A 27,433-nucleotide genomic window follows, 5' to 3' on the forward strand; every position below is an offset into this window, starting at 1 on the left:
TGGTCACTTACCCACCAGTGCCCTCCAGTGGCTCACAGCAAGTCAAGGAACTAAAGACAAGAACCTGCTTCAAAGGACAAAGACACCAAAATTGCTTCACTGATGGAGAGAAAATGAAAAAGCTGACATCTGGATGTCAAATAGCTCTTTTAAATAGCTCTCCTGTATTACAATCTCATACCTGCTCTCATTGCATCCCACATCCATAAAAACCTACATGCCATCAAGTGTGCAAATATGTATAAAATGAGACAACAGAAACCAAAATGATTCCCAAGAGAAAAACGTTTATTTGTACTAACTCTTCAAATGGCTATACATTCACAATCTTTAAACATCGGTACACAGGTCTAGGGCAAGTCCAGTACGTATCATTAGAAGATAATGCCTCCCTTAGTAATTAATATTCATAAATCAGTAATTAGTTACAAGTTTATGACCCATTATGCACGGGTTACTGTTTCAGTACCAGGCCAAACAGTGTTTGTAGAACAGGATTCTAATAACTCAGTTCCAGAATCACATCATAGTCTTTTAATGAGCAGTAAATATCAATGGGGGAAAAATACCTGGCACCAAGCTGAATGTTCTCAAGCACTGAAAAGCAAATACAAATGGTGACGTATCTATAGAAATGTAAATAAATTATTTTAGTTACTGAAACCTCATGTTTTGCCTGAAAAGAACAAGAAAATCATTACAGATTGGAGGAGAGAATTCAATTAAAATCTTTTCTCTGGATTTGCCTTAGAACAGGCTCTGTACAAAACAAGAACAAAAAAGATTTGGGGTTTCAGTAGCAGAAGCAGTACTGGAATAATAAAGAAATTATTTTAAAATATATATTAATTTACCACATTTAGCTCATATAGCCCTTTATGTATCTTACAAAATGATATTGTTGTACATACTCCATGTAAAAAAAAAGGTTTTAGATATATGTATATGTACACATACAAAAGCAAGGCCAATCAGCTTAATATTAGAAAAAAACAACACAAAGCATAAGCAGACACACTGAAAATTATGCAGTAATGAGGAGTGTATGCTCCATGTGTGCGTTACTCTAAGAGTGCTTCCAATCTTAAAACATCCTTCTAACTGTCTAAGCAGAGTCAGCTCTACCAGTGATTTCCTCGACTGTCACAAACAGCTGCTGTTACTTAACTTCTGGCCATCTGTTATATTTAGCACTGAATGAGACATAAGGCAAAATAACTTTTCTCATCGATGAATAGTTGATGACATTCACAAGATCTTCCATAACATTATGGGAGCATAAGTATGACAATTACTCCCAGGCATACCCTTTGTTTTAGTGTGCTTTGAATGGCAACTTCAAGTCTCAGGATGAGTTTCTGGTCTAAAAACACCACTGAGAACAGTGAACAACAGTTCTGATAATGCTCAGAGGTTTGGAGTGAATATTCAGAGTGGATGAGCATTTTTGTTGGGCTCTGTAAAGCTCTATGCTAACCCTTGTCTCCCAGCTGCAAAAATTAGCCCACTCTTTACATATCTATCATAGATTTTAGAAAAAAAACCTTCCCAAAAAACAGTTTAGTATACAAGAAAAGCAACACAGATTTATGTTCTCTTGCATCAATCTTCTTAAATCTAAAAAACCAACCAAGCCAACTCCATCCCCCCCAAACTTCACAAAAATCACATTTTTTTCCAATATTAATTAAAATCAACCTCCCTCAAAGTAAAGGTGCCTGAAAAAACCTAGATGAGATACCTGGCCAGAGACAGATGCCTTCGAGAAGTTTTCTGGAAGATTGGTCATAAAGAACTTGATCCAGCACCCATTAAAAGTTTTGCCCAGGGAAAGAGTAACTTCAGAATTTGTCAGGGGAGGCTAGCTCAGGGCTACAGTCCAGACGATGGGTCAGTCTCTCAGGCACTGAAATGAATGTCATCAGCATACTGGCACATAACCATTTTTGACAACATAAGTGTTATCTACCAGGGAATTCCTCAAACTGGAGTTGAGGATTGCTGTGTGGAGTGCAGCACTTCGTAGCTGTTGGTTAAGCTAGAAACACAGCATGACAATTTTGAGCACTGGACACCCCAAGAGTATCCTTCCCCACCCATAAAATAATACCAGTGAGGAACGACCACAGGTACAACACTAAAGTGAACTCTAGGCTTCAGCATTCAGAATCCCCAGGTCAAAATCTCCCACTTATTTTGGGGAATGGGATTCTAGAAGAGGCTAACACCTGGGAATGGCAAAGGAGAAATGCTGAAATACAAAAATGCAAGGACTAAAAAATGGAAGGGGAGGTAACGGTCCCCCTCTAGCATATTCCCTTTAAAACAGTGTAATTAAAAACCTTAAATTCACCTAGAAATTGATTTCAAAATAGCCTGACAGTTTCAAAGACTTTAAAAAATCAAAATAAAAATATTCTTCACCAGAGTTCATTAAAATATCCACGTAGCCCCATGAGTAACTGCTACCACTTGTTTTGCATTAATATTGCTAAACCAATAAAACCATAAGCATGCAAAATGTTGTCATTTCATTGTGCACCCAGAATAATACCAAATTCTAACAGAGAGACTCCCAATATTTCAAGGTTACAGGCTTCATTCAGTCTCCATCAAAACCAGTGGGATTCTTCCCAGTGTCCAGTGGATTTTGGACTAGGCTTTAGTAAGAGACAACAAAACATTGTGTTTTATGGTGTAGGAACACAAAGTACACTTGTGTATATACACTAGATATGTAGAGCACCTTTTGCATTGTGTACCTTAAAACAGTTGTGTTTCAGCCAATAAGATGACAATCAGCAAGCCAACACTGCATGCTATGTCAAACTAGGCTGTGTAACAAAAACCAATAACCACTCAGAGAGGTTCATGTTGTTACTGTTGCCTAGCAAGCAGCTTTGAACAAAACTTAACAAAACATCCACTTGAACCCAGGCTCAAATTTGAACGTCAAAAAGCTGCATTAATACAACGGCCTGATTGACTTTATATGTGCTCTGGGTGGCTTTGAAGGCAGGATATCATCTCTCTGACAGGCTTCCCTTCATAGCAGATTTGATACACGGCAGTGAACAGTGGAAACCTGAGGAAACAGGGTGGGGAAAGAAAACAGAGTTTATTTTGCAACATTTTCTTCAATGAAAGAAATAAAAGGGGGTGAGGAGAGGGAGGGAAAAGAGACTGACAAAATTTCTTTTAGTATTTGTCAAGCACCGATACCAGGCAGAAAAGCACTGGATACATACAGAACCAATGTGCATCTCTAAAATAAGCTATTCTCCCCAGCCTAGCTAGCTCTAATGGAGCCTGCAACATTCATTATGTATGGCATGACCATTAAGGGATCTAAAAAATTCAAAACACCTGCATCTTTCCTTGACATTCTTACAGCAGTACTCATCTATGGTTAAAAAAAATGACTGGCACATCAGTTAATGCATTACCTCTGAGCAATAATTTGATAAAACAATTGCAGTATATGACACAAAGGGACTTGAGAAGAAATTTGAGGTTTTTAAGTCCAAAAATAATTATGGAGCTTGAGACACCCCCAAATTATTCCGGCTTCTCTGACAATTTACCAGCTTATTACAGTCAAGATTTTATTACAGCTTTACAGAAACTGATGTGTGTTTTCTGTCCATCCTGTACAGTGAGAGGCAGACATGCTGCATTTTCATAGAGAGACTGGTTAATTTTAGAGATTAGTTATCTATTCACCAAAATAAACCTGCCATTTCAGTGCAGCCCTTTATGCTGATAAATTTTGATCAAGCACAGTATGTTGTTTTGACTGAACAAAAAAAATAAGGAGCATTGGGGATGGTGAAATAGTTAATTCCTGAGTGGCTCAGAATACAACTGGACTAGGACTTTTTCCTTCAGGAAAGTGGTCCCATCAGTCACTCTAAATGTGCTGCATTTGTGCATTACATTGAGCAGAACCCCCAAACAGTGCTAACCACCATGCATGTCTGCCCATACACTCTGCTAGCACGTGCTATACTGAGGATCCTTGGTATTACCCCATTGCTCTAAGCTAGACTCTTCAAGGTGAGCCAGAGCTCACGTGAAAAGCCATGAGCTATTCAGGAGTAGCATTAAAGCATCGTGGTTGCTGCATTCTCAGGGGCAGATACAAGATTTGTACTTGGCTGAACTTAAGGCTTTGCATTTACTGGGGAACAAAAGCAGGAGAACAGATAGATTTGGAATACAGCCCATCACTTCTATGGCTTTTATTACAAGTCATTACTTACACATATTTATTACAATTCAAAGCATAGAATTACAGTTTTATCTGAAACATTTTAACATCCTGCTATGAAATGCATGTCCATTTCTTTTGGTTTATTTTTGTTGAGGACAAGAGAAAAAAAAAACAGCAGCAACAGCAAAAAACTATTTCAGGTCAATCCAACTGTCTTGATTTTTGTTTCTGTTTCATCAATGGTACCAAAATTTGCGTATGGCCACACAGCTACTCTTTCAAATCCAATGCTACACTTGTTTAGGTTGCAAAACCCTCCCTAGGAAATATGCAGGAAAAAAAAATGATACAAAGCCTTCTGCATTTATTAATGTCTCACTTATCACTCACTTGGTAGTGAGTGGGCTGGAGCGTTCTGCATTTGTTTTTGCTGTAAAAACTTAGATGCAGACAGCATATACACATAAAAAAATGTTATTTTAAGATTTTACTAGGCATAGCCACAAAACATGTGAACCTTGAAGCAAAAGCAATCTTCACACAACTTTAGTTACAGTACTGGCAGTTACTTCTCAGTGAAGAAGCACCTACTACAATCCACATCTTGAAACAAAGTTCTTGCTGTTTTATCACAGAGAACATTACCCTGATATGCACAGGTCTGACACTTCACATGGACAAAACAGAATCAAGGCTGACTGTAGGCTCAGGGTCAGCAAATTCCAAACACGTCTTATGTCTGAGCATATTAAGAGGACTAGTTCAGCAACTTTTGAAATGAAAAAAAATGAACTACACCGTAAATCTCAATAGGCATCAACTCAGCTACCAAGGCTCTTCTGCTGAACTCTGACTTTTGCGTATTTCTACATAGCCTTGTAGGGCTCTTTTTGTAAGACGAGAGTATGAAATTTTACTGGACTCTTACCCCTTCACTTAGAAACCACGGCTGTTGTATTGGGCTTTGTGTTTTAAAGGAGTAACACAAAAGTTTAAGAAACATTTTGAAAGTTGCTTTTGAAAGTCCTGTCTTTTATGAAGATCTGACACACTTATGTTGGTATACCAGAAATCAGCAACTCTGTTTTCTTATCTTTCATTGAAAACATAACTCAAAGTCTTCTATAATGAACTCTATTTGATGTAAGACAGAATAGGCAAAAAGACAGACCAACCAAGCAACTAACCAAAAAAACCCCCACCCCAAACATAGCCTCCAGTTTCATTCAGGGAATCATAAAGAGCAAAGAACAAAGCCAACATTTCTTTCTGCAGTTCAGTTAATTACTGTACACTGAAGAGACAGATTTAGGTGCCTTTTTTTAGCGTCTTTGGATGTAAAAGTAATTTAGCACAGCTGATCCATTAAAACTAGACTTTAAAAACTGCTTTGGAAAAAAAAACAAGCCTTGGTCTCCAACTGGCAGTCATTTATTTTCCCATTTTGCCTCCTCCTCAAATGGGAACAGATAGATGTATCCCTTAATCTCATCGAGAGACAATTGTGTATGTGGCTTTAGGAATCATACATGTTCTGACTTGAATACAAATGAACAAGGTAAGGAGAAGCTGCCTAATTTCCTACGCCAAAAAAACCTTAAGCTACACAAGTAAATGGCAGATTTTATCCTAGACCAAACTGGAAGTCACAGTAGAGAAGAGAACAGTGGTATCCAAGGTAGAATCCATGTGGACAGAAGCAGCCTATATGATGACCACTTAATAACAAAGCTCCTCTCTTGGGAGACAAGTAATGAATTTACTACTATGAAATGAGCTGTAAAGCATCTTCACAAGTCTCTTTAGGAAGCTCAGCTTCTATTTTCATGTATTTTTTTCCTTCCACATGTTAAAACACATTTGTACTTTTTTGTGATAGTAGAAGGCAGTAACACATTCTGCAATGGGCAGAATGAGAAGGTCACTCATGCATTTAACGTCACACTATGAGCTCTATCTACAGCAATAGTATTTTGAGATTCTATTCACCTCTGATTTTTAACTGGGGATTAAGCTACTCTTATTACGATTTTCTTTTGGCTATTACTTTCATGAAGATATCAGCATCAAATATGGAAAATGAATTATGGAGACAAAAAGGGATATGTGGTACTTGCCTTAAGTGTTCATACTTACTTATCCAGCATTCCTTTCTGCTTCAGGATACGATACACTTCTGCAGAAGTTTGTGGTCCTTGCAGCTTCTGACCATTCAACATTTCTTTCTCCAGTTCCTCAATAGACTAAACAACAGAGGAGAGGGAAAAAAAAAACAAATAAGAAAGGGAAAGAGTGCTATGATAAAATTTTCATTAGCCTGACAATATTATCTAGATTGAAAAAAAGGTTACTGAGGTTTTCTCCTTTCCTAAAGATGACCCTGAGTGAGCATATATAATATTCTCCTGTAATCTTTTTTTTTTGCAAAGATTCTTAAATCTGTATCTCCCAACATCTTATCTCTCCAGCTTTTTTTTTTAATCACCCCTCCCTTTTAAAATCTTTACTCATTTTAGTCTTGTTGCACACTCAAAAGGGAGATGAAAGAGAAGGGTACTCGCACAGTACAGCTCTCATGCCCCCCGTAACTGCACTATTTCTCCAATAAACCAGGAGTGCTAGTAGTTGCAACAATGGACTTCACCCAGTGAATAAGGTACCTTTCCAGTTTTAACAAACGCTTCTGCTACACGTCGATTGCGGCCACCGTAACATGTTGTGATGAGATCAGCAACTCCACAGCTCTCCAGGAAAGTGGCAGTAGACACTTGTCCTTTGCAAAAAATTCTGGCAAAGGCAATCATCTCCATTAGGCCAAGGCGAATAACAGCAGCTTTCGTATTGTCACCGCAGCAAAGCCCGTCACAGAACCCAGCTCCCACTGCTACGATATTCTAATGAGGAGAGAAAAAACAATGGGGAAATGAGTCAATTATTGCTTACAGAATCCTAGTAGACACAAAAAGACAGAGTGCAGATGTCCTTAAGAAGTGCAAACACTTTACTATTATAAGACTAGGTTGCTGCTTTGGGTTTTTTTGGTTTGGGGATTTTGAGGGAATTAAAAAAAAAAAAGACTAATCTTACATTACTAAGTGTCTTCAAGGATAAAACACAGTTAAAGCTCTAGAACAAATAGCCCCAGAGGCTGTGGAGCTATTACTGTTGACTATCTTTAAGAACAAACAGGTTACAATACACCCAAATAAGGTATTACTTTGATTGAGTTGTTCCTGCCCTGAGGTAGGGATAAAGTTAGATTGACTGGGGAGGAACAATCCCATGCACCAGGACAGTCTGGGGACTGACCTGCTGGAGAGTAGCTCTGCAGAGAGACCTGGGAGTGCTGGTTGATAATGAACTAACCATGAGCCAGCAATGTGCCCTCGTGGCCAAGAAGGCCAATGGCATCCTGGGATGCATCAAGAAGAGTGTGGCCAGCAGGCTGAGCAAGGTTCTGTGCCCCCTCTACTCTGGCCTGGTGAGGCCTCATCTGGAGTTCTGTGTCCAGTTCTGGGCTCCTCAGCTCAAGAGGGACAGGGAATCTTTCTTACGAGGAAAAGCACCTTCCTTATGAGGAAAGGCTGTGGGAACTGGGGCTTTTTAGTCTGGATACGAAGAGACTGTGGGAGGATCTCATTAATATTTACAAATATCTAAATGATGGATGTCAGGATGTTGGGGCATCCCTTGTTTCTGTTATATCTAGTGACAGGACAAGGGGTAATGGAAAAAAGCTGGAACACAAAAAGTTCCATTTAAACATAAGAAAAAACTATTTCATTGTTTAGGTGAGGGAGCCCTGGCACAGGCTGCCCAGGGAGGGTGTGGAGTCTCCTTCTCTGGAGGTTTTCAAAACTCATCTAGACACATGTGACCTGATCGAGGTGGACCTGTTTCAGAAGGGGGTTTGGACTAGATGGTATCTAAAGGTCCCATCCAATCCCTACCATTCTGTGATTCTGAGATAATTTATAGTATGATCTGGCCTATGGTATTTTGTTGTCTACTTCTGTCTTTTGCAAGAGGAACAACAGAAGCATTGTTTTAAGCAAGTCATACCAAGACTAGTTACTTCAGAGGAAATGGGGCAGGGAAGGAAAGAACTTGTGAGTCTAACTGAAATGCTAAGCTCCTTGTTTGTACAATGTCCCCATTGTATGTTCTTACACATAGTTTGCAAATAATGAGGAAACAAGACAACTGATTATGCTCTAGAATACACACTCAAGCCTAGGAGACTGTTAAGTCTCAGACCATATAACCCTCAGGCCACAACTATGAATTTAGAAGGTCTATCATCTGGTTTCAATTAAATCCTTGAAGATTTAATTCTATGACAACTCTTGTGCCTAATATACTGAAATGAATTATACCACATTTAAAGTTAGACCTTACTGAAAGACAAGCTACTCCATTTAAAAACAAAATGATAACAACAAAAATCTCATAAAACTTGAGACTAAGTCATCTTTCAGTCCAAAACAAGACCAAAACAGGCAGCTTGGTACTTGAAATCTCTGTGTGCAGGCACTAAGCTGAGTTTCAGAAAGATGGATAAGCAAAACAGAGATTAACAGACAAAAGCCTAATGGCACTAACACTATAGTGAGCCTCAGAGAAGCAGAGGGGAAGAATCACGTATCTATTTGGCAAAAACATATATCTGCATCTGATATGGTTGATTCTGAACACTGATTCAAAACATGCCTGGACACATTCCTGTGTGACCTGATCTAGGTGGACCTGCTATGGCAGAGGGGTTGGACTGGATGATCTCTAAAGGTCCCTTCTAACCCCTACCATTCTATTATTCTATGAAAAGCAATGGGTACACATTTGGAAGAGAGAGCTCATGTTTCCATGAACTCCAAGACTGACTGTATCTGCATACACAATGTGGAGGTCTAAGAGACCAATAAGCCAGGACAACTTCAGGCTACAGACAAACTAATTGTTCCAAAAATACTGTCACAAGCACCCCAAAATGACTGCAATACAATGTTCCTCTCGGTGTGAGGGATTTAGAGCTCCTGAAAACACTTTATGCTTGAGCAAACACATTTCCACCATCTTGGCATAACAGCTTTTTAAAGCATGTATCCTGTAAGCAAAATGCAGAGGGTGTTTTAATGTTGCAGATGGGTTTTGGTTACTAAAATACTTTGCACTTTAGCTGGTCTGGTATCTAGAAGCCGGATTTAGTCCTAAGCCCTAGTTATTCTAAAACATGAGCAAGGACTGGATGCAGTTATTTTATCACTGGGCTAGCAAAGCTATCCTCCAGAAAAGAAATGCTGATGTCAGGCAGTGCTCACAGTATGTGTCAGACCATATGAGAAAAAGTGTCTTTTACTTGCACATGACCTGCTGCAAATGTGCCAGAGGTCACAAATGCAAGATCAGTAAGTGACCAAGAAACCAAGGCTAAGTCCACAGACTTTGCTGAGAGATTGTTCTCTTACACAGCCTGTGCCCAGAAATATCCAACTTACATCAAGTTTGTGAAGTGCTCACACAGACTGCAGAGGCCACTTCTGAGACAACCTCTCCACAACTAAACAGATCATTACAGAACTAAGCAGAAATGTTAGTTCACCTGCAATGTCCAGCCCCCCTCGAGGTACTGTCACAGTTCAACACATCCTGCTTTACCTCCTGCTTGGAAGGAAAGTTGGAAGGAACTTGGAGAAACTTCTTGCATCACATCATAGAATCATTTAAGTTGGAAAAGATCCTTAGGATCATCAAGTCCAACCATTAACCCAACACTGCCACGTCCACGACAAAACCATGTCCCTAAATACCACATCTGCATGGCTTTTAAATACCTCCAGGGATGGCGACTCAAACACTTCTCTGGGTAGTCTGTTCCAGTGCTTGACAACCCTTTCAGTTAAGATGTTTTTCCTAATATCCAATCTGAAACTTCCCTGGTGCAACTTAAGGCCATTTTTCTCTTGTCCTATTGCTTACTACTTGGGAGAAGAGTCTGACAGCCAGCTTACTATAACTTCTTTTCAGGTAGTTGTAGATAGTGAGAAGGTCTCCCTCAGCCTTCTCTCTTCAGGATGAACAAGCCCAGTTCCTTCAGCTGCTTCTCATAAGACTTGTTCTCTAAACCCTGCATCAGCTTCATTGCCCATCTTTGGACACACTCCAGCCCCTCAATATCTTTTTCTCATGGCTGAGAAAGGTCAAATGAAGACTCAACAAATCAAAGACAGTATTATCAGGACTTACAGAGAGATTAAGTATCAACTGCTTGCTTGCTTCTGGCGAACTTGAATGTAAATAACGGATTTCATTTCCATTAATTTCCATTTCCATTAATCTCAGGCAAGAATAATTACCACAAATTCTACAGTACTTGGACAGACTATGCAACAGTGACTGCCATAAACATACTTTGCAAGACTACCTTTGTAAGTAATAATGCTGGGTTACACAACCTGGCAAACGAGAAATAATTGTTATACTTCTCATTTCTTTGGTTAAGGCAAAGCCAGAGACATAATATTTAGAGATGTGCCTGAAGCAATCTGACAGGCAACCATGGCTGCTGTTCCTTCTCCTTGCTACAGTAACTGTCACATCTATCTTGGTCCTTGGCTGCTCCCAGTTGAGGATTCTTAACGCTCCAGATCTCTGAACATACACATCATGCAGCATGGCCATTTTGCCACATCCAGAGATTAGGTTCTCACTTCTCTCAATGTTTGTACTGCCTCTTAAGTATGCTTCTAGGTTCATACACCAGTTCAGCCTTTCCTCACATCTGTGCTGTTTGACTGTAAAACCAAACACTGACTCTAAAGACGCCTCAGAGGTGATAACCTTGGGTCTGTGCTACTGTGCAGTATCATCCATCAGCATCCAGGAGCACCTTCATATGTACATACAGTTGCACACACTGCTCTTACAGTGGTGTCATAACCTTGAAGTGCTTCCTAGGAAGGCTCCTACGAATGGTATCTGGAATCCGTAGGTGGCCTTGGGTCAGGCTATCTGGACACCTTGAAACTAAACTAATAAAATTAACTTCTATTAAAATTAACTAATAAAGTTAACTTCTGACCTCAGTGTTTAGGGAAGGTCAACAAATAAATGTGAAACGTGCTTCCGTCCTCAAAAGAAAAAAATCCTCACAGAGAATCACAGAATCTTAAAGGTTGGAAGGGATCTTGAAAGATCATCTAGCCCAACCCCCCGTCAGAGCAGGGCCACCTAGAGTAGGTCACACAGGAACTCATCCAGGTGGGTTTTGAATGTCTCCAGAGAAGGAGACTCCATAACACATCTGGGCAGCCTGTTCCAGTGCTCCCTGTCAAGGAAGAAGTTTCTCCTTGTGTTTCTTTGGAACCTCTGATGTTCCAGCTTTTACCCATTGCCTCTTGTCCTATCATTGGACATCACTGAGAACAGCCTGGCTCCATCCTCTTGGCATCCATCCTTTACATATTTGTAAATATTAATGAGGTCACCCTTCAGCCTCCTCTTCTCCTCCAAGCTAAAGAGTCCCAGCTCCCTCAGCCTTTCATCAGAAGGGAGATGCTCCACTCCATTATCTTTGTGGCCCTGTGCTGAACTCTCTCGAGCAGCTCCCTGTCCTTCTCAAACTGAGAGGCCCAGAACTGGACACAATATTCCAGATGTGGTCTCATGAGGGCATTGTAGAGGGGAAGAACATCCAAAGCTCTTTTTGTTCCATAGCCAATAATTAGACAGCTGTTCTTCCTCAGTATTATAAGATTTTGTAAGGTGGCTACCATTGCCTGTTCAGCACATCTCCAAGCTGATGCAAGACTGCAGTTTCACTGTACTGATTTCTATACTTCAGTACATCTCTGTCAGCCCATTGTCACAAAAATGCAGTAAGTGAAGAAGATATTCAATATATATATACATATATACATACATATATGTATCTAAATAGCAATCACACATGTTCCTTCATGATCACCCATCTGCAATACCTATTATCACAGCCTAAACTCAAATATGCTTCAAAGCATAAACTGCAAACCTAAAATTATCATCATTATCAGGGAAAGTTGTGCTCAGAACTCTCCCCTACCCTTGTGTATTTTTTCCTCAACCTTCAGTCAACCATTCACATTGAAAATCTTTCCTGCTTTAAGAAGCTTCCAAAAATAAAGAGCGAGGTAATAGATTTTTAACAAGATTTAGTCTTTTATGCCAGAAATACCAGAAAAGTCTCCCCTTCCCAAGCTGATATTTATAGAAAAATTCAGAAGCTTGGAGAATGTACTATTTCCCACAGTATGCTATTTCTCATCCTTTAGCTACAGGAGTTGCTTTTAAAATTTCCACACCCAAAGAGGCAGTCTGGACCAGCATGTGTTCCTGCTTACTTCTGTCCATCAAGCTGTAGTTTGCAGTGACGCTGCTGACATTTTGAATTGCAACTGCTATAGAGAGTAGAACCTCTTCTTTTATATGTGTCTCTTCACACAACTTCTTGAAGCATCTTCTGAAACAGGAATTTCCTCCTTCCAGCAAGTTAAATAATGCTAAGTTTTACTATTTTTTTCATGAAGTAACTTTCCAACTTCAATAAAGTAACTGTCAGCTGACAAGCTACACTTTAGATTTTTGCTTAAAATCACATGAAAAGATGCTTATTTTTCACACTTTTTATTACAAAGATTATCAGATTAATCATTAAAAAGCAAAATACTTGCTGTTATCCTTAGCAAACAATTTTCCTAATAAGAAGAATGTACAACTAAGAAAAAAAGCTCAGGTTTATGTTTCACTATTCACACCTGAGCTTTGCGTTTTGCTTTGCACAGGCAATAAAAACTATACCCATCTGTTTAATTTTAGCTTCTTCATTTTCTTTCAGAGGTATACATGTACCCAATGCACTAATAACATTTTTGCAATGCTCAAGTTAAAAACAGCTCAGGAAACTACGTACAAGCTGTTAGCATAAGGTTTAGGATTAAATAAGGAAAGGTTTTAAATGAAAAATTACTTAAAAATATTATTTCAATAAAATTTTCTTGTGGATTCAAGAAGAGTTGTATGTTTAACAAACATCACCTACACTAGCATGACTGAGCTATGCCACTTTATACCACTTCATGTCTTTTAATCAGGCAAGTAACTAACAGTATCTTTAAACAAGTTAATCTATCCTTAATTCACTTTTTGTTTTAGAGATCATACCATGCATTTCTTTGGAAGTCTTAACTCAGATACCAAAGTAACTGCAGTCAAAATCAAATCACCACAGCACACAGAATACATACAGCTGTTTAGAAATGCAGATAGAGAGTTCAGTCTGCAGGATGCATGATAAATAATGAAGCAGGAGGGAGGAACAAAACAAGGCTACAAAGGAAGTAAGTTTCATCTCAGTATCTTTCCAGGGCAATAACGACAATTTACTTAAATTCTTCTGCACTTCCAAACAGCTATCTTGCTTGACTTGGACCTTTACAGTGGAACTTCAGTGTCTCCTGACTAGCTGCTCAGTTTGTCAGGCACGTTTGCCTGGAATAAAAATTATCTGGGATAGAACTTCTCTATCAAATAAGAATTTAAGTTAGCCAGAAAATATCAGGTTGAGCAGATTTAAAAGAAAAATAAATCTGTAAAACTTTTGGACTAATTTCATGGGTTCATACACAGGGATTTCTTTCCTGCCAACTTCCTACATCACCACAGCATTTTAAAGCAATGGCTGTGGAGGAAAGTTAGAAGCTCCATCATCTTCAGAAATTGCTTCAAATTCAGTAACACCAAAGCATGTCACACCAAAGTGTATCCCATTAGCCTAGTGCACAGATCCATGACCTCCTCCTCCTCACGACTTCCAACATGACAGCTCTCAAGACAAAATTATTAAGAAAACCAGTATGCCAAAAATTCTGTTATTACAGCTATTGATCTCCTCACCGAGCAGGATTCAGAATTCCTTGGCTTAAAGACATTGTTCATTGGCTTGGTAGCTTTACAAGTGAATGGTGTAGCTTAAACATAATTTTGACAGAGAAAGTAAAGCAATACAAAATAACTATCCAAAACACCAAGAAAAAAGTAAAAAAAAAAGTAAGCCATATGATCTATGAAACCACTCCAGCCATCAGAAATGGAGTGAACTGGACTACTACTGGCCAGGGTGCCAAGCAGCTAATGACATCCTTTCACAAATGGCCTGTAAATTCATGTGAAAAAAACAGCAATATGTTTAAGTTAGTCTTTTGTTCCTGTCAGCATCAATTTTGTTACCAAAAAAGTTCAAGATGACTGTCGAAAATAACTTGTTTCCTGTTCGTTTCTGTACATGGTTATCCACACAAACCTTGTGCACTGTATGTCCACAAAACAGAAAACGTAAGAGTGCTCACATTGTGTAAGTCAATGAAGAGGGGAATAATTCTGTCAACAGACATAAAAGATTAATGCCAAGTTCCATCTCCCTTTCTTTTTCTGAACAAACTTTTGCAAAAAGAAAAAGAGGAATAAAATGGATTTAGAAATGTTGAACAGTTATAAAAAAAATCAACACTCACTTCATGACTGTGTGTAAGCTAAGTGAAAGATGTAGCAAGAAAACTCGGGAAACAGTGAGACAAGGGTCCAAAAGCCAATTCTCAGAACATGCTGCTCCCTCAGTTCCCATCTGGTCTTTCTGGAAATATTATGTAGCAGCTTTATATATTACATAAAGCACAACAAACAGAATTACTGTAATGAAAATACTCTCTTTTTCTACAAGTACCACTGTTTCACCCATGTACCAACTGCAGCCTAATAATCTTACCTTCAGAGCACCACAAAGCTCAACTGTATCTGCATCATCTACTACAGTTATTCGGAAGTTTGGAGTCTGCAGGAGTTCCTTAAAGAGAAGGCCATTTTCCAAGATTTTACTGCCTGTTGAGAAAGATGGGATAAAAAATGAACAATTTGTTTGGGTGTAATTCAGTATTTCCTGTGCAAGTCAAAATACTTAAAAGCAAAGATAAGGTTCTTCTATCTTCATCCTAAACAGACTCCTGTTTTAAATGACTAAAGACACGTCTACATTGCACTTAAAAACTCTGTGCTGAGATATTCTGAACTTCTTCATAACTGATTATCTGCTCAGCAACAGATTCTAAATAACAATTCCATTCATTTTCTATACACTCTCTTTTTTATCATTCTTTTTAAAAAGAATAGTTAATAATAAAGCAGAGACAAATTAAAAATACAGCAGGTGGAATTCTACCAATTATTTTTAAGGCTTGCCTTCCAGAAAAATACTACTGATAAAGACATGTCAAGGATGTCTTATTAATGGAACATGCTGCCATTGACAAATGTTTCTTAGTACTAAGAGGTAATTCAACCATTCAAAAATAAGTTCAATGTAAAAGCTGTTAATGAAAGGTTACAAAGCTAAAAAATGCACAAAGACTATAAAAATGAACATTGAAGAAAAAACAGGAATTCCGTGTCATTATGTGTGACTACTGAACTACTGTATGTATGTGTATACGTAGATGCCTACCTAGACACTTTGAAATCCAAGACTAGGCACATCTTTGTGCTGCAAAGGAGTGCAGACATCAACACAAAATTAAAATAATGTCTAGCTTTTGGGGGATATAATTATTTTGAGAAATTAAAGTAAGATAATCATATCTTAAAAAAAACCCCAATCCAATCATGCATAAAAGGTACCATCTGTGACTGTAACACCTGAGATGGAGTACCCGAATACATAATCATTTATTCATATAAAGCCATGCAGACCCAAGAAAATTCTTAAGCACAGTAACAAAATAAAGCAGTTTGTTATGTCATGGGTGTTAAAAAGCATGCTTGGTATTTCACCTGCTAAGGTTATAACCCTAATGTGCTTAGGGAAAATTCCACACTCCTTTCTCTCCCTCTATTCCCAGTATTGTCCTAGTACTTTTGGTAGTGTAAATATTCTAGGAAATTCAACATTAAAATAAGAAGAACCCAATAGTTTCTGATAACAGTCTGCTGATGTTGGAAATGATAAAATTTGAGCTATTTGGTGTGCAACTGTGAGGACAGGAGCACATTTCAAACATTCTTATTACTTGGAACAGTACCTATTGTGGTTTCACAGAATTTCTCTGCTGCCACTTCATTGGCAATGTTAGCTCCCATCAGCACACTGATGTCTATTCCCATCTTCTCTCGAATAATGTCAGAGATCAGTTTGAGTCCCTCTGGGCCTTCATCTATTCCCTGCAACCAACATTAAATGGAATTACTAAAAAGTCATTCATTAGAGAAGAAAGCACATCACAATTAGCCTTGTCTATGGGTGGGAGCTGCAAAAAGGCCTACTCAGGGAGAGACTACTACTGACAGACTTGCTACGGGTGAAACTTCTGCTATTGTTCTGACCTCTCCAAGTTGTCTTCTTTTGATAGGAGGTTGCACCTTAAGAAACAGGACTAAAGTCTAGATGACGGTAACAGTTTGTATTCCACAGTCAATCAAAGCCTTTATTCTCAGAAGTGATGAATATTCACCTTAGTTAGTTCAGATTCTCATTATTATCTGCTTATTATCACTGTATCCTTACTGAAAATCAGAGAAGCATCACCAATTCATCAGCTGTGAATCAGGCTTGTACTTGGATTTGAAAATGCATTAAAATTCACAAAATGGCATCCCAATAACTTTTGTGAAGAGGTATCTGAATGGAAATATCAGAGACAAATTCCCTTGTATATAATACCAGCAATAGTTCACCAGTTGAAACCCAGTTTAATAATTTTGAATTCTGCTACAAATGGAATAGCCATTGACAGACATGTAGAAAGCTGAACAACTGAGAAAAATGTAACTTCCAAGGATATTTTTAATCTATATTTATAACACACTCTTTACAAACTATTAAAGTCATCGCAGAAAATATCACGTTGGAGATTAATGTTGCAATGAAGAAGAGAGTCTGGTAGCCTGAACTGCCTGAAACCAAGGACTCCAAATGAGACTACTACCTTCTCACAAAACATTTTCTCCTTCCCTGCTAAAAGCAGACTCCTGAGTTGTAGCAGAATGGCATGGCAGACAAGCTACTGAAACGTTTTTTTCTTTCCTGCATTACACCCTACTTTATGCAGTAGTGTTTTTTAATGTTGGGGATTTAGTATCATGACTTAAAGGCAAAAAGGCAGTGTGATTATCTACTAATTCCAGATACACATATACACACACCCCCACGCACTTGTACATTGCCAGCAGTGACATTTCAGGAGGCAGTAATTTGCAATGCCACAGATCAGAGGTGCTACTCCTTAAAGAACAAGGCGCAATCAAGAGACAAGCCAAAGTGCCTGTATAAAACCAGACAATTAAACTACAGACAACAGTGCCTGTATTTCTGCATTATTTTTCAATCTGTATCACTTAACACACAGTTCTGCTTTGTCATAGAGAAATGAACCATAGAGAAAGAATCTGAAAGCAAGCACACATACACATTGTATTTTTCTCTCAGTGTCAAAAATGTCTCCACAAAATAACTCTAAGGCTCCTCCTCTTTAGAAGGCAACTAATAAACAAAAAAAAAGCATGGACTTCATTGGGAACTCCAAAAATGTGAATATGTACACAACAGTTATTCATTCAAATGAATCATAGAATGGTAGGGGTTGGAAGGGACCTTTAGAGATCATCTAGTCCAATCCCCCTGCAGAAGCAGGGTCATCTAGATAAGGATGCATAGGAACATGTCCAGGCAGGTCTTGAAGACCTCCAAGGAAGGAGACTCCACAACGCCTCTGGGCAGCCTGAATGGAGGAGATCAGAGAGGCTTAGGTGCTAAATTCAGCCCCACTATGAAACAGATGCAACTTCTGACAAAGTCAAGGGGAGTTGCACCTGTTTCTTGTAGAGTTAAATCCATAACTGAATGACAAGGTGACAGTGGAAAAAAACCTCAAATACCCCTCTCTCTCCCAAAACCAAAGTTCCAACATGGGAATTTCCACTGGGCAGCAATGATTCCCAGGTAATGCAAGTCCACTTCTGTGGTCATACTGCTTGCCTCCAAATATGCCTGCCAGAGTAGGCCTTAAGGCCTGTAGATGGAAATGAGACTGACATTGAGGCTGCCTGAAGAGGATTTTGAACTACCTCTACCAACCCTGCTTCCTGTGCTTGCTGCTGTACTGCACTGTAAGATGTACAAAGTTCCACCCCCAAACCTATACAATGATTTTTTGTGTTTTCATAGACACCACTGATCAGAACTTACGTAAAACAAGACAGTTACAAATGTTTCAATAGAGGTACAGATTAACCAGCAGAAAAATATCTTTATTTCCCAAGGATTGAGTTTTATTATCATACATTAGGCTCTGCTTGAAGATTAGAATGTCAAAAAAAAAGAAAAGAAAATAAAGGCTAAAAGCTGACACACTGCTAGCTTGCCAAGCAATTTAGAAAGCACAGAAACAAGACATCTCACTAACGATATTTTTCAGAGCAGAACTGCACTTTAACTGCCAAAGTTAACACAAGCCACTTCAATAGCATTAGTGTTGAGCGTAATGAGACCACCAAAAGTACAACTGTGATGAAAGCAGCATGCATAAAGAAGCTGAAAAAGCAAAGGAAAGAATGCATTCCTGCCTCTACTACTTAGTTACACTGTCATGTTAAATACCTGCCCTCTCTTCTTCAGTGGTACTTTACACGATGCACAATTATGCTTTTTTATAAAAGCTAACATGTATTTTGCATTCTCCTGAAATAAAAAAACAAACCCTAATTAAGGGGCCTCACACCATTTTTTTCAAAAGACCTACTGATGCAATGCTGTTACAGTGGGAAGCTGCCTAGTAATCAACACTGCTTTGCATGGCAAGTGCAAAGCACTTACTTTCATTAAGCTAAGGATGGGCTTTTTGGGTTTGTTTCCTTTGCTTTGCATATTTTTTTTTCAAGGTAAGTGTCCCCTCCTCTTTATTTTTTTTGTTCAACATAGCCATTAATCAACTCTCCATTAAAGCACTGGTAATCATTACCCACAGCAGTAATCCTAAGGGAATATAGGCCCAGACTCTGACTTCAGATATACTGCCATAAATCTTCATTTACTCCACTGATTTCACTGAAGTTATTCCTGTCCCTGAGGACATGAGAACTTGTCACATTTAGCACATACAAGGAGAATAAAGTCTACCTTACCTTGAAGTTTATCTTCAGTTTATCCTAGCTTACAGAATAAAGAAGCATAAATGGACAACTTCAAAGCAATAAATTTAAGGGCATCTAGGACAGTTGTGTTGTTTCGATGCTACACATTCAGCTCTAAACATTGTTGTATTTTACCCCTCTACAACATGGAAAGTTTTTCTACAAAATATAGCAAGTGCACTTGAGAAGCATTACTTTTTCATACACCTCAGCAATGTATCAGGTCAGCACTGACAAAACAATACAGATTTGAGTGGCTTAGTCAGGAAAACTAAAGAAATAAAGGTTGCAGTATGTAGCGATAGGGGTTTTTTGTTCTTTTTGAGCACAGATCCATAAATGGATAATTTTCCAGAACTGACAGTAAACAAGGGAATGTGTACAGAGAAAAAAAAAAAAAGCAGCTCATTCACATTTTTAAATTCCTCTGCCACCAAAACTACATCACTTTCCTGAAACACTTCCTACACCTCTGGCCCCTCCTATTCCTGTGCTAAAACTGTATTTTTGGGCCATGCTAAACAGACTCTCTTGTTGCAACGCAGCATTTGACACAAACAAAAGCACTATCAATCACATGAAATTCTCTCAGCAGTTCTTAAAATGACCAACTCAGCATGTGGGACGTGTGAACAGTCAAAGCATGTGCTCTGTTCCTCACCTAATGATGCATTTAGAAGCAACAAATAAAAGACTGTAAAGTTTGGTGGTGCAAAACATATTCACTCCCTCTTTAACTCTCGTTAACAGCCTCATTTTCCTCTTCCTCCATAAAACACCAAGTAACAATCTAATAATGACTCAGACAAATTCCAATATTACATCTAGGAAGGTTTAATGAAACGATCACCTGAATAATGCAAACAGACTTTTCATATCAAAATATGAAGTCATCTTATTTTAGAAGATTCCATAACACTTTCTCAGTTATTGGTGTACAGTATTTACTGTACCTTTATGAGACTTATACCGAGGGCTTTCTTGGGTACTCGTCCTGTGATTTCATCGCAGACTTTATGAATGAACTGATGAGGGATGACAAAAACCAGCAAGTCTGCATCCTTTACAGCTTCATTAAGGTTTGGGACAGCAACCTGTGTAGTTATGGGAGAGAAATTCCACAGAACTTCTTAAAATTACCACTACATGTAATTTTTATCTGATAAATAAAAGTACATTTTGGTCTTCTACTGAATGGTACAAACTACTGTGCTTTATCATTGAAGATAAGTAAAATGAACTTACCAGAAAAGCAAGCCACCAGCATGGTTAGCCCCACAAAAATTCAAAATGTTCCACAACATTCAAGCAAGTACTTTGAGTAAGAAAATATAAACCAAGAAGCTGCCTCCTCTTTGACAAAATAATTCCAAATTTTGATAAATTACCACATGCAAAGAAGTACTCTGTACTTAGCTCCTTATTCACCCTAGTTTCTTCTCCAGGCCTCTTCCACCTACCAGTTTATATTCTCTTTCTTTGAACTTGTAGATTTTCTTTACTGTTTAAAAAGGTGACCTGCTTTGAAGTCATTTGCTAGACTTCTCTTCTCCTAACACTGGATGACCATCTTAAAATAATGCTCAAGTTTAAAGTGTAGCAATAAGCTCAACCTATAGACAAAGAGAACAAACTTGAACAAGCAGAAATGCCACCCTTGCTGAAGGCTGGGAAAATGCCATATCAGCATTATTGATAAAGAGAAAACTGCAATGTACAGTAATTCATGTTTTTCCTGGACAAAATCTCTACTGAATTGTTAGGTGCTGCAGCCTCTTTCTATAATGTTTCTGGCATGAGAGTCACCACCTGCCCACCCACCCACCATCATGTTACACCAACACAGAGTAGATGTGGAGTACCACTGCTCTGTCCTACAATGTCATATCTTACATGCTGATCTGACTTCACATAGTTGAAATGCAGCTGAGAAACTAACCATGAACAGCTTGCAGTTTGCTTGAGAAATACTCTAGTTATCATTCTCTAATACTTTCTATGAGCTTCAGAGTACTTGAAATCTCTTCAGTTCTCACTGACAAGCCTTCCAAAGCCGAGGCCAAACGTTTAATGTGTATGGTCAGAGCCGTTAATCTTGCCCTTGTTTTCACATTTTCTTCCCTATACAGATTCTGAAGACTATAGCGAGGATGGGAGAGTGGGGTGGCACGGAGGAAGGACAAAAAAGAAGAAAAAAATTGGATTTACCGACCTACACAGTTACATCATGTTACTTGTTTGAATCTCTGATCTCATCAGTAAAACAGCATACAGTCTGAAATATTATAAACCCTAAAGGTGTTAACAAACCAAATTTCTATCTCCACTCTTCCTATAACTAGAATTTAGCTTCTGAGTCTTACCACATTATCTGGCAGCTTGTGTCCAGGGAGGTATTTTACATTTTCATGTTCATTATTTATGATATCTGTCAATTTTCTCCCATTAACATTCTCCTCAAAGACCCACATCTTCACTGTGGAAGCAAACTTTTGTAGTTTTTTCACATTATTGCCTATTATTTTGGCAACTGCAGAACCCCTGCAGGAAAGAAAACAATATTAGCTTAAAAAATTATGATGCTGTTCCAGAAGAAAGAGACTACCTTTAAAATAAACATTCACAAGTTAGGGGACTAGCTACCATGTACGATTTTTGATCCAGTAAAACAAGTGGAAAGATATACGAGTCATTCACAACTGTTGCTTTCTCTCAAATGTATACATGGTTGTGCTGCCAAGCCCACAAAACTTAAAAGTTGAAACAGCATCCTCTGAATTTGCAGGCAGCAATTCCATTACTATTAGCCTCCTTTTGTCCCTGAGAATAGCACACAGTGAAACCTGTAGGACGGTGATCAATTTTACTACTCACAACTCTAAGCAACAGTGGCAATAATGAGAATTACTGAAGCTACATACAAGAAGAGTATGAATGTTATATGGAAGAAAATAAATTTAGTAAAACCCATTAGTCTAACTTCCTTTCCTGGGACAAGAAGGCAGCTTCATAATTACTGATAACCTACTAAGCAGAATTCAAAAAAATGTAGAAAGATATAATAAAAATACAGTCACAGGCCTGAGGCTTACATGTGTGGAAGCTGCACACTTTATTAAGAGGTAAGAACACTTTAACTTTTCAAACCTAGTTATACTCACACGCTTCCCTAAATTTATTATGGGCATTGCTTGTAATAAACTCATAGCTGACAACTAAACCAAATAGGTTCAATCCTGCTCCAAGAACTTTTAATATGGCACAACTCACTGTGCTATATTAAAGACTTATGCTATCACAGGCCTAAGGTCACTTTTGAAGTAGTGGCAGAAGAAAATATGGTATCCTAAGTAGACCTTTTTAAGTAAAGTCATAAAAGTCTGTTTCTTAAAAGACTGGAATTTACTTCTCTAAAACTAGTTCTCACACTGCTAATTTCCCTGAGTTCAGGAGGTGATACTGAAGCCATATTTGTATCTTATCAAGATCATATTCTAGATCTGCATGCACATAGAGTGGTTTCTGCTGGAACGTCAGACAACTTGCCAGCTCAACCCCTAAATTTCACATCCACACAAACAGCATGAATCACATTTAACACAACATGGGCATATGTTCCTTAAAGTGCTTTGAGTTCCTTGAACAAAAGCACATGTAGGACTGCAGATTGATATACAAAGTCTGGATTCTGGGAAAGCACTGTTTTCAGTTTTGAACTTCACTACAATGTGCTTAGTGTTGATAAAGACAGAAACAACTGAGTCAGCAACTGTCAGACTGGGATTTTCAAACAAGTTTGTCAGCGTAACTTTGGCAGTGTGTACTACTTGAATGAGGCACTAATTCCATTACTATTTAACACTTTTAATGCCTTAGCTTTTTTCAGCTTTTGAATGTACTGTTAAAAAAAAAGTAGAGATTTGCCTAGTGTTAGTTCCTAAATTCAAGAAGATTCTCCAGACTGGCTTCTCTGCTTCCTCATTTCCTGTCATGTTGCAACAACTGTTGTAGGAATGAATTAAGCAAGATCAAACTGAGTTGAGCCTAAGATTGCTCTATGCTAGGTGAAACACTAGCTCCCCACACCTGTCAATCCAACAAGCAACTCTCTATTCTCTTTTGTACCCTAGTACTACTCAGTGTGCACTCCAAAATAATTTACTGGAATGCCTGGCTCATCTTCTATACTTCTGACACACTGCAAGGCACAGGAACTGGAATTCTTGCCAATTTATTCCTAGTAATAACAATTCTAGTTTAAGCTATGTTGCAAACCTGATGCTTGCAGCAGCTCAGTTACAGAAGAAAAAGCATAGTGAAAGAGTCCTTCATAAACCTTAACCCTGGCATGCTCTCAGGGGTGGTTAATGCTATTCAAGTAATACAAGGTAGTTGCATACTGAACAGCAGTTCTCTTCTTTTGCAATGAGTATAAAAAGTATGCCCAAACACAATACCAAACATAGCTGATGCTTCACCGAGGGAGGCCACCATTTTGTCTCCTACCCTTCACCATTACAGCGTATCACAGTTGGTCTGGTTTCCCTTCATCACTTTAAAAGTAAAGTACAAAACCCAGAAACTCCTAAACTCACCCTGATATCAGCATCAGGGGATGTCACAATATGCAAATACAAAAATTATCCTGTCTCTAGATCTACTACTTGTCCCTACAAAATCACCTCAGTTAAGCCACAAGTTTTACTTCCCATTTTTCTATAGCAAGTTCCCAGCTGTATGAATGCCTCTATCCTGGGAACTTCTCATCTCTTCCCACACACTACAGTTTCTGTTCAAGTTGGGCAATCGGATTAATTAACAACTGGTTCTAGCAAAACAGAGTGGGATAACTTCCAGTGGTGCACACTTTGTTCACCTGCCCTGGAAGCATTATCAGATGAGCAGGCTACAGCACCTGTCTGAGGCGGTGTTTGAACTGTTTTAAATTAATTTGGGGCACTGTGCTTGAGGCTCCAAGGCATGTTCCCAAGGTTTACTCTCATCACTTGCAAGAAAGTTTACTTTATTTCCTATCTTAATGATGCTAATACAATCACTTATCCACCAGCTGAGCAACTTTAAATGTGAAATGCCCATAAAAAGCACAGCTCCTGCCCTTTGGAGCCTCGTGAGCCATCTATCTCATCCCATGATCCTCCATCAGGAGGAGGTTAAGTGACCCCTGTCAAGCCAACTTCATTGTTAAGGTGACCTTCCTCCTATCAAACTGATCAAACAAGTCTGACTGGAAATAGTTTGTCATCTGAGACGATTGGCTCAACTGTTCTCCACCATCACTGTTGTGCCAAGCTCCTTCAGTATGTTTTTTTTTCATTCCAGATTTGGGTTAAAGGGCAGTGAGAAGGTAAAGACAGACATACAGTTACTGTCAGTTGTGGGACAGAATAATCTCACAATCACAAAACCCACAGTCTCCAAACTGCTCAGCTCAAGATGCCAAATCCTACTCAGTCCAACTCATTCAAACTCAGGCAACACCAGTTACACACTCCAGTAATCCAGGCTTCAAAAATATAACAACTCAAAATACTAATAAGATGCATGTAAGCACTTTCTTTCCATTCACCTCCTTTTGAGCATTAATTGCTTCCACCTCAGGGGCACAGGCCCAAGTTCAAAACAGCCACTATGTGCACACAGGCACATGATTCAAATTAAGTCCTATCTAGTTCAATGGTTGCATATATTATTGAATCACAGTGCTTTTTTCAGTCAGGATTTGGTCTCTGTTATCCCTTGGACTATGAGAAAGAAATCACCTACCTCTCCAAGAGTTATTGTTTCCAGAAACATACAGGTAGAGTGGGAGAAAACAGGATAGGAGAATAGTGCATATCAAATCATTCACACTGTATTTTTTTTTATTACTTTGGTTTCTGTCTCTTGTTACAAAAAAAAAAAAGCCACACTGCTATCAAATATGAAATAAACTATCAGTTATTTTAATATAGTTATCCACAATAGAAAGAAAAAAGACGATGCATGATAATACCATTGTTTCTTTCACTCAGCATCACAGATATGGACATTCTGCCATCTAAACATCCACCCTGTTAGGCAGGAGTTTTTCTTGTTATTAAGCTGATGCAATGAGGTGAAAATAAAAGACGTATTTGTATTCTCATTGCTGGCAGGTACTATCTACAAATCCTTTTGCTTCTGCAAGTGTATTTCACAGTGAATGAAATACAAATGCAGTCAAATTTCGTGTAAAGCTTTTTGCTAAACTTAAGTATGGAAGACTGACAACAATATTCCTAAAAGACTGATAGGTTTACCTATATAATTTCCTTCTGATATACACTGCAATGTACAGTATTTTCCCACTCATCTTACAAGCTACCGCAAGGAAAGCAAACGATGCTGCCCTGAAATGTCAGGCATCACAAATAAAATATTGACCTGGTAGTTTCTGGCATTTTTAACTACGCACAACAGCAGCAGAAGCCAATTGCATGGAAGCAGCAGCGGGTAAGCAACAAGTCTAAGATCACCTTGACAAGTCTGTTAAGTTTTGTTTCATAAATGGCACTACATTGCTGTACACCAAACTCCTCTGAACTTAGATTTAGTCTTAAAAAACCAGAATGTTATCAGCAATATCAGTAATTTAAGTGACAAACTGTGAAGACACATTAATATAACACATTGTACTTACTTATAGCAAATAGGGATCCACGGTAAAAACAGTGATCAGAAATGATAGAAACTCTGAAGAGGCAAGACAAGTGACACTCCCTTCAGATAAATGACTGGTCTGTTGCTTTCAGTCAACACTATAGTGAGTTTATTCAAATCTAAAGTAGTGATAAATGCAACAATAAAACCTTGAGCCTTCAGTGTGCCTCAGAATAACCAATATGAAAAAGAAGAGGTATTTCAAATAACCCAGTATCTCACAACTCTTCTTTGAACTACCTCGGAAAACAGGTAACATAGGAAACTTTGAACAAGACTTTTGGAGAGAAAGGCACTTGTTACAGAAGCCCTGAAGGCAGGGCTTAGTTAGCAACGACCTGCTGAAAAAAACAGTTCCGTATCTGAAATGTCTATGTCACCTGTCATCGGACACACAACACAACAAATACCAAGTTAAAAATATCCTAAAATAACTTCTTCACGGAACGGACAGGTGTCCACAAGCACGCCAAAACAGGCTTCTCGATTCTGACAGTCTTCTTCCTCCGTTTAGCTCAGGGCAGTTCCTCTGCCTCCGAGGGAGGCCGAGGGTTGGAGAAGCCCATCCGCACGGCACAAGCGCGTCCAAAAGCCCGCCCTAAGCACCAGGGGCAGCTGCCGGACACATGGCCTCTCACTCTCAGCATCGGCGGAGGCGGCTTCCCTCACCGTCGCCAGTCCTGAGGCGAGCGCGGCCACGGCGTGAAATCCTCCCGCTGTGGGCCGGGGGAACGACAGCGCTACGCGGGCAGCCACGGCAAGGCCCGGGCAGACACGGCTGCAGGGCAGCGCAGGCCAAGGCCGCCACTGAGGTGCCAGCCCTCTGAAGCGCTCCGGCCGCACTTACCAGTTGCCCGAACCCACGATGCAGACCTTGAGGGGCGCGGCGGAGAGCGCCATGGCAGCGGCAGCCGTGCCCCGCCAGCAGCCGCGGCGATGGGCTCCCTGCCTCACGCTTCCCCACCCTCACCGTCAGGGGCTCGCCCTCGGCTCCCTCCGCCCCTGCGGCTTGCCGGGAAGTGTAGTTCCGTCGCTCAGTCCCTTGTCGGCTCTGCGGAGGGGTCGAGGGCTCTCGTCATTCGGCCATCGCCGTCAGCCTCAGCCTTTATGGCGGGAGTCCTCGACCAGCTGTCAGTACTGCAAGCAACCGTGCCATATCCCGAACGTCACCGTGTTCTACTCCGCTAATAACATACATTCCAGTCGTATATGTCATGACAAAACTGTTTTGCTCTCTCCTAGTACCAGAGCAGCGCTGAATGGCTTGGAGTTAAGTCTGTGAAGTGCCCAGGTGTGGAGGAACCAATGTATGAA

General features: G+C 39.3%; 1 protein-coding gene across 1 annotated transcript; it reads right to left on the minus strand.

Annotated features, from left to right (window-relative positions):
* Window positions 1-280: 280 nt before the first annotated feature.
* GPD1L (glycerol-3-phosphate dehydrogenase 1 like) lies at window positions 281-27,119 on the minus strand. The gene is made up of 8 exons (XM_061997236.1): window positions 26,967-27,119; window positions 21,784-21,961; window positions 20,374-20,514; window positions 16,315-16,453; window positions 15,009-15,121; window positions 6,874-7,107; window positions 6,350-6,456; window positions 281-3,085 (listed from the first exon to the last, which is right to left on the minus strand). Exons 1-8 carry the CDS (start codon window positions 27,017-27,019, stop codon window positions 2,989-2,991), a joined length of 1,062 nt encoding a protein of 353 aa, XP_061853220.1. The 5' UTR covers window positions 27,020-27,119; the 3' UTR covers window positions 281-2,988.
* Window positions 27,120-27,433: the final 314 nt, after the last annotated feature.

Source organism: Colius striatus, chromosome 5 (assembly GCF_028858725.1).
Source record: "Colius striatus isolate bColStr4 chromosome 5, bColStr4.1.hap1, whole genome shotgun sequence".
NCBI classification, from domain to species: Eukaryota; Metazoa; Chordata; class Aves; order Coliiformes; family Coliidae; genus Colius; species Colius striatus.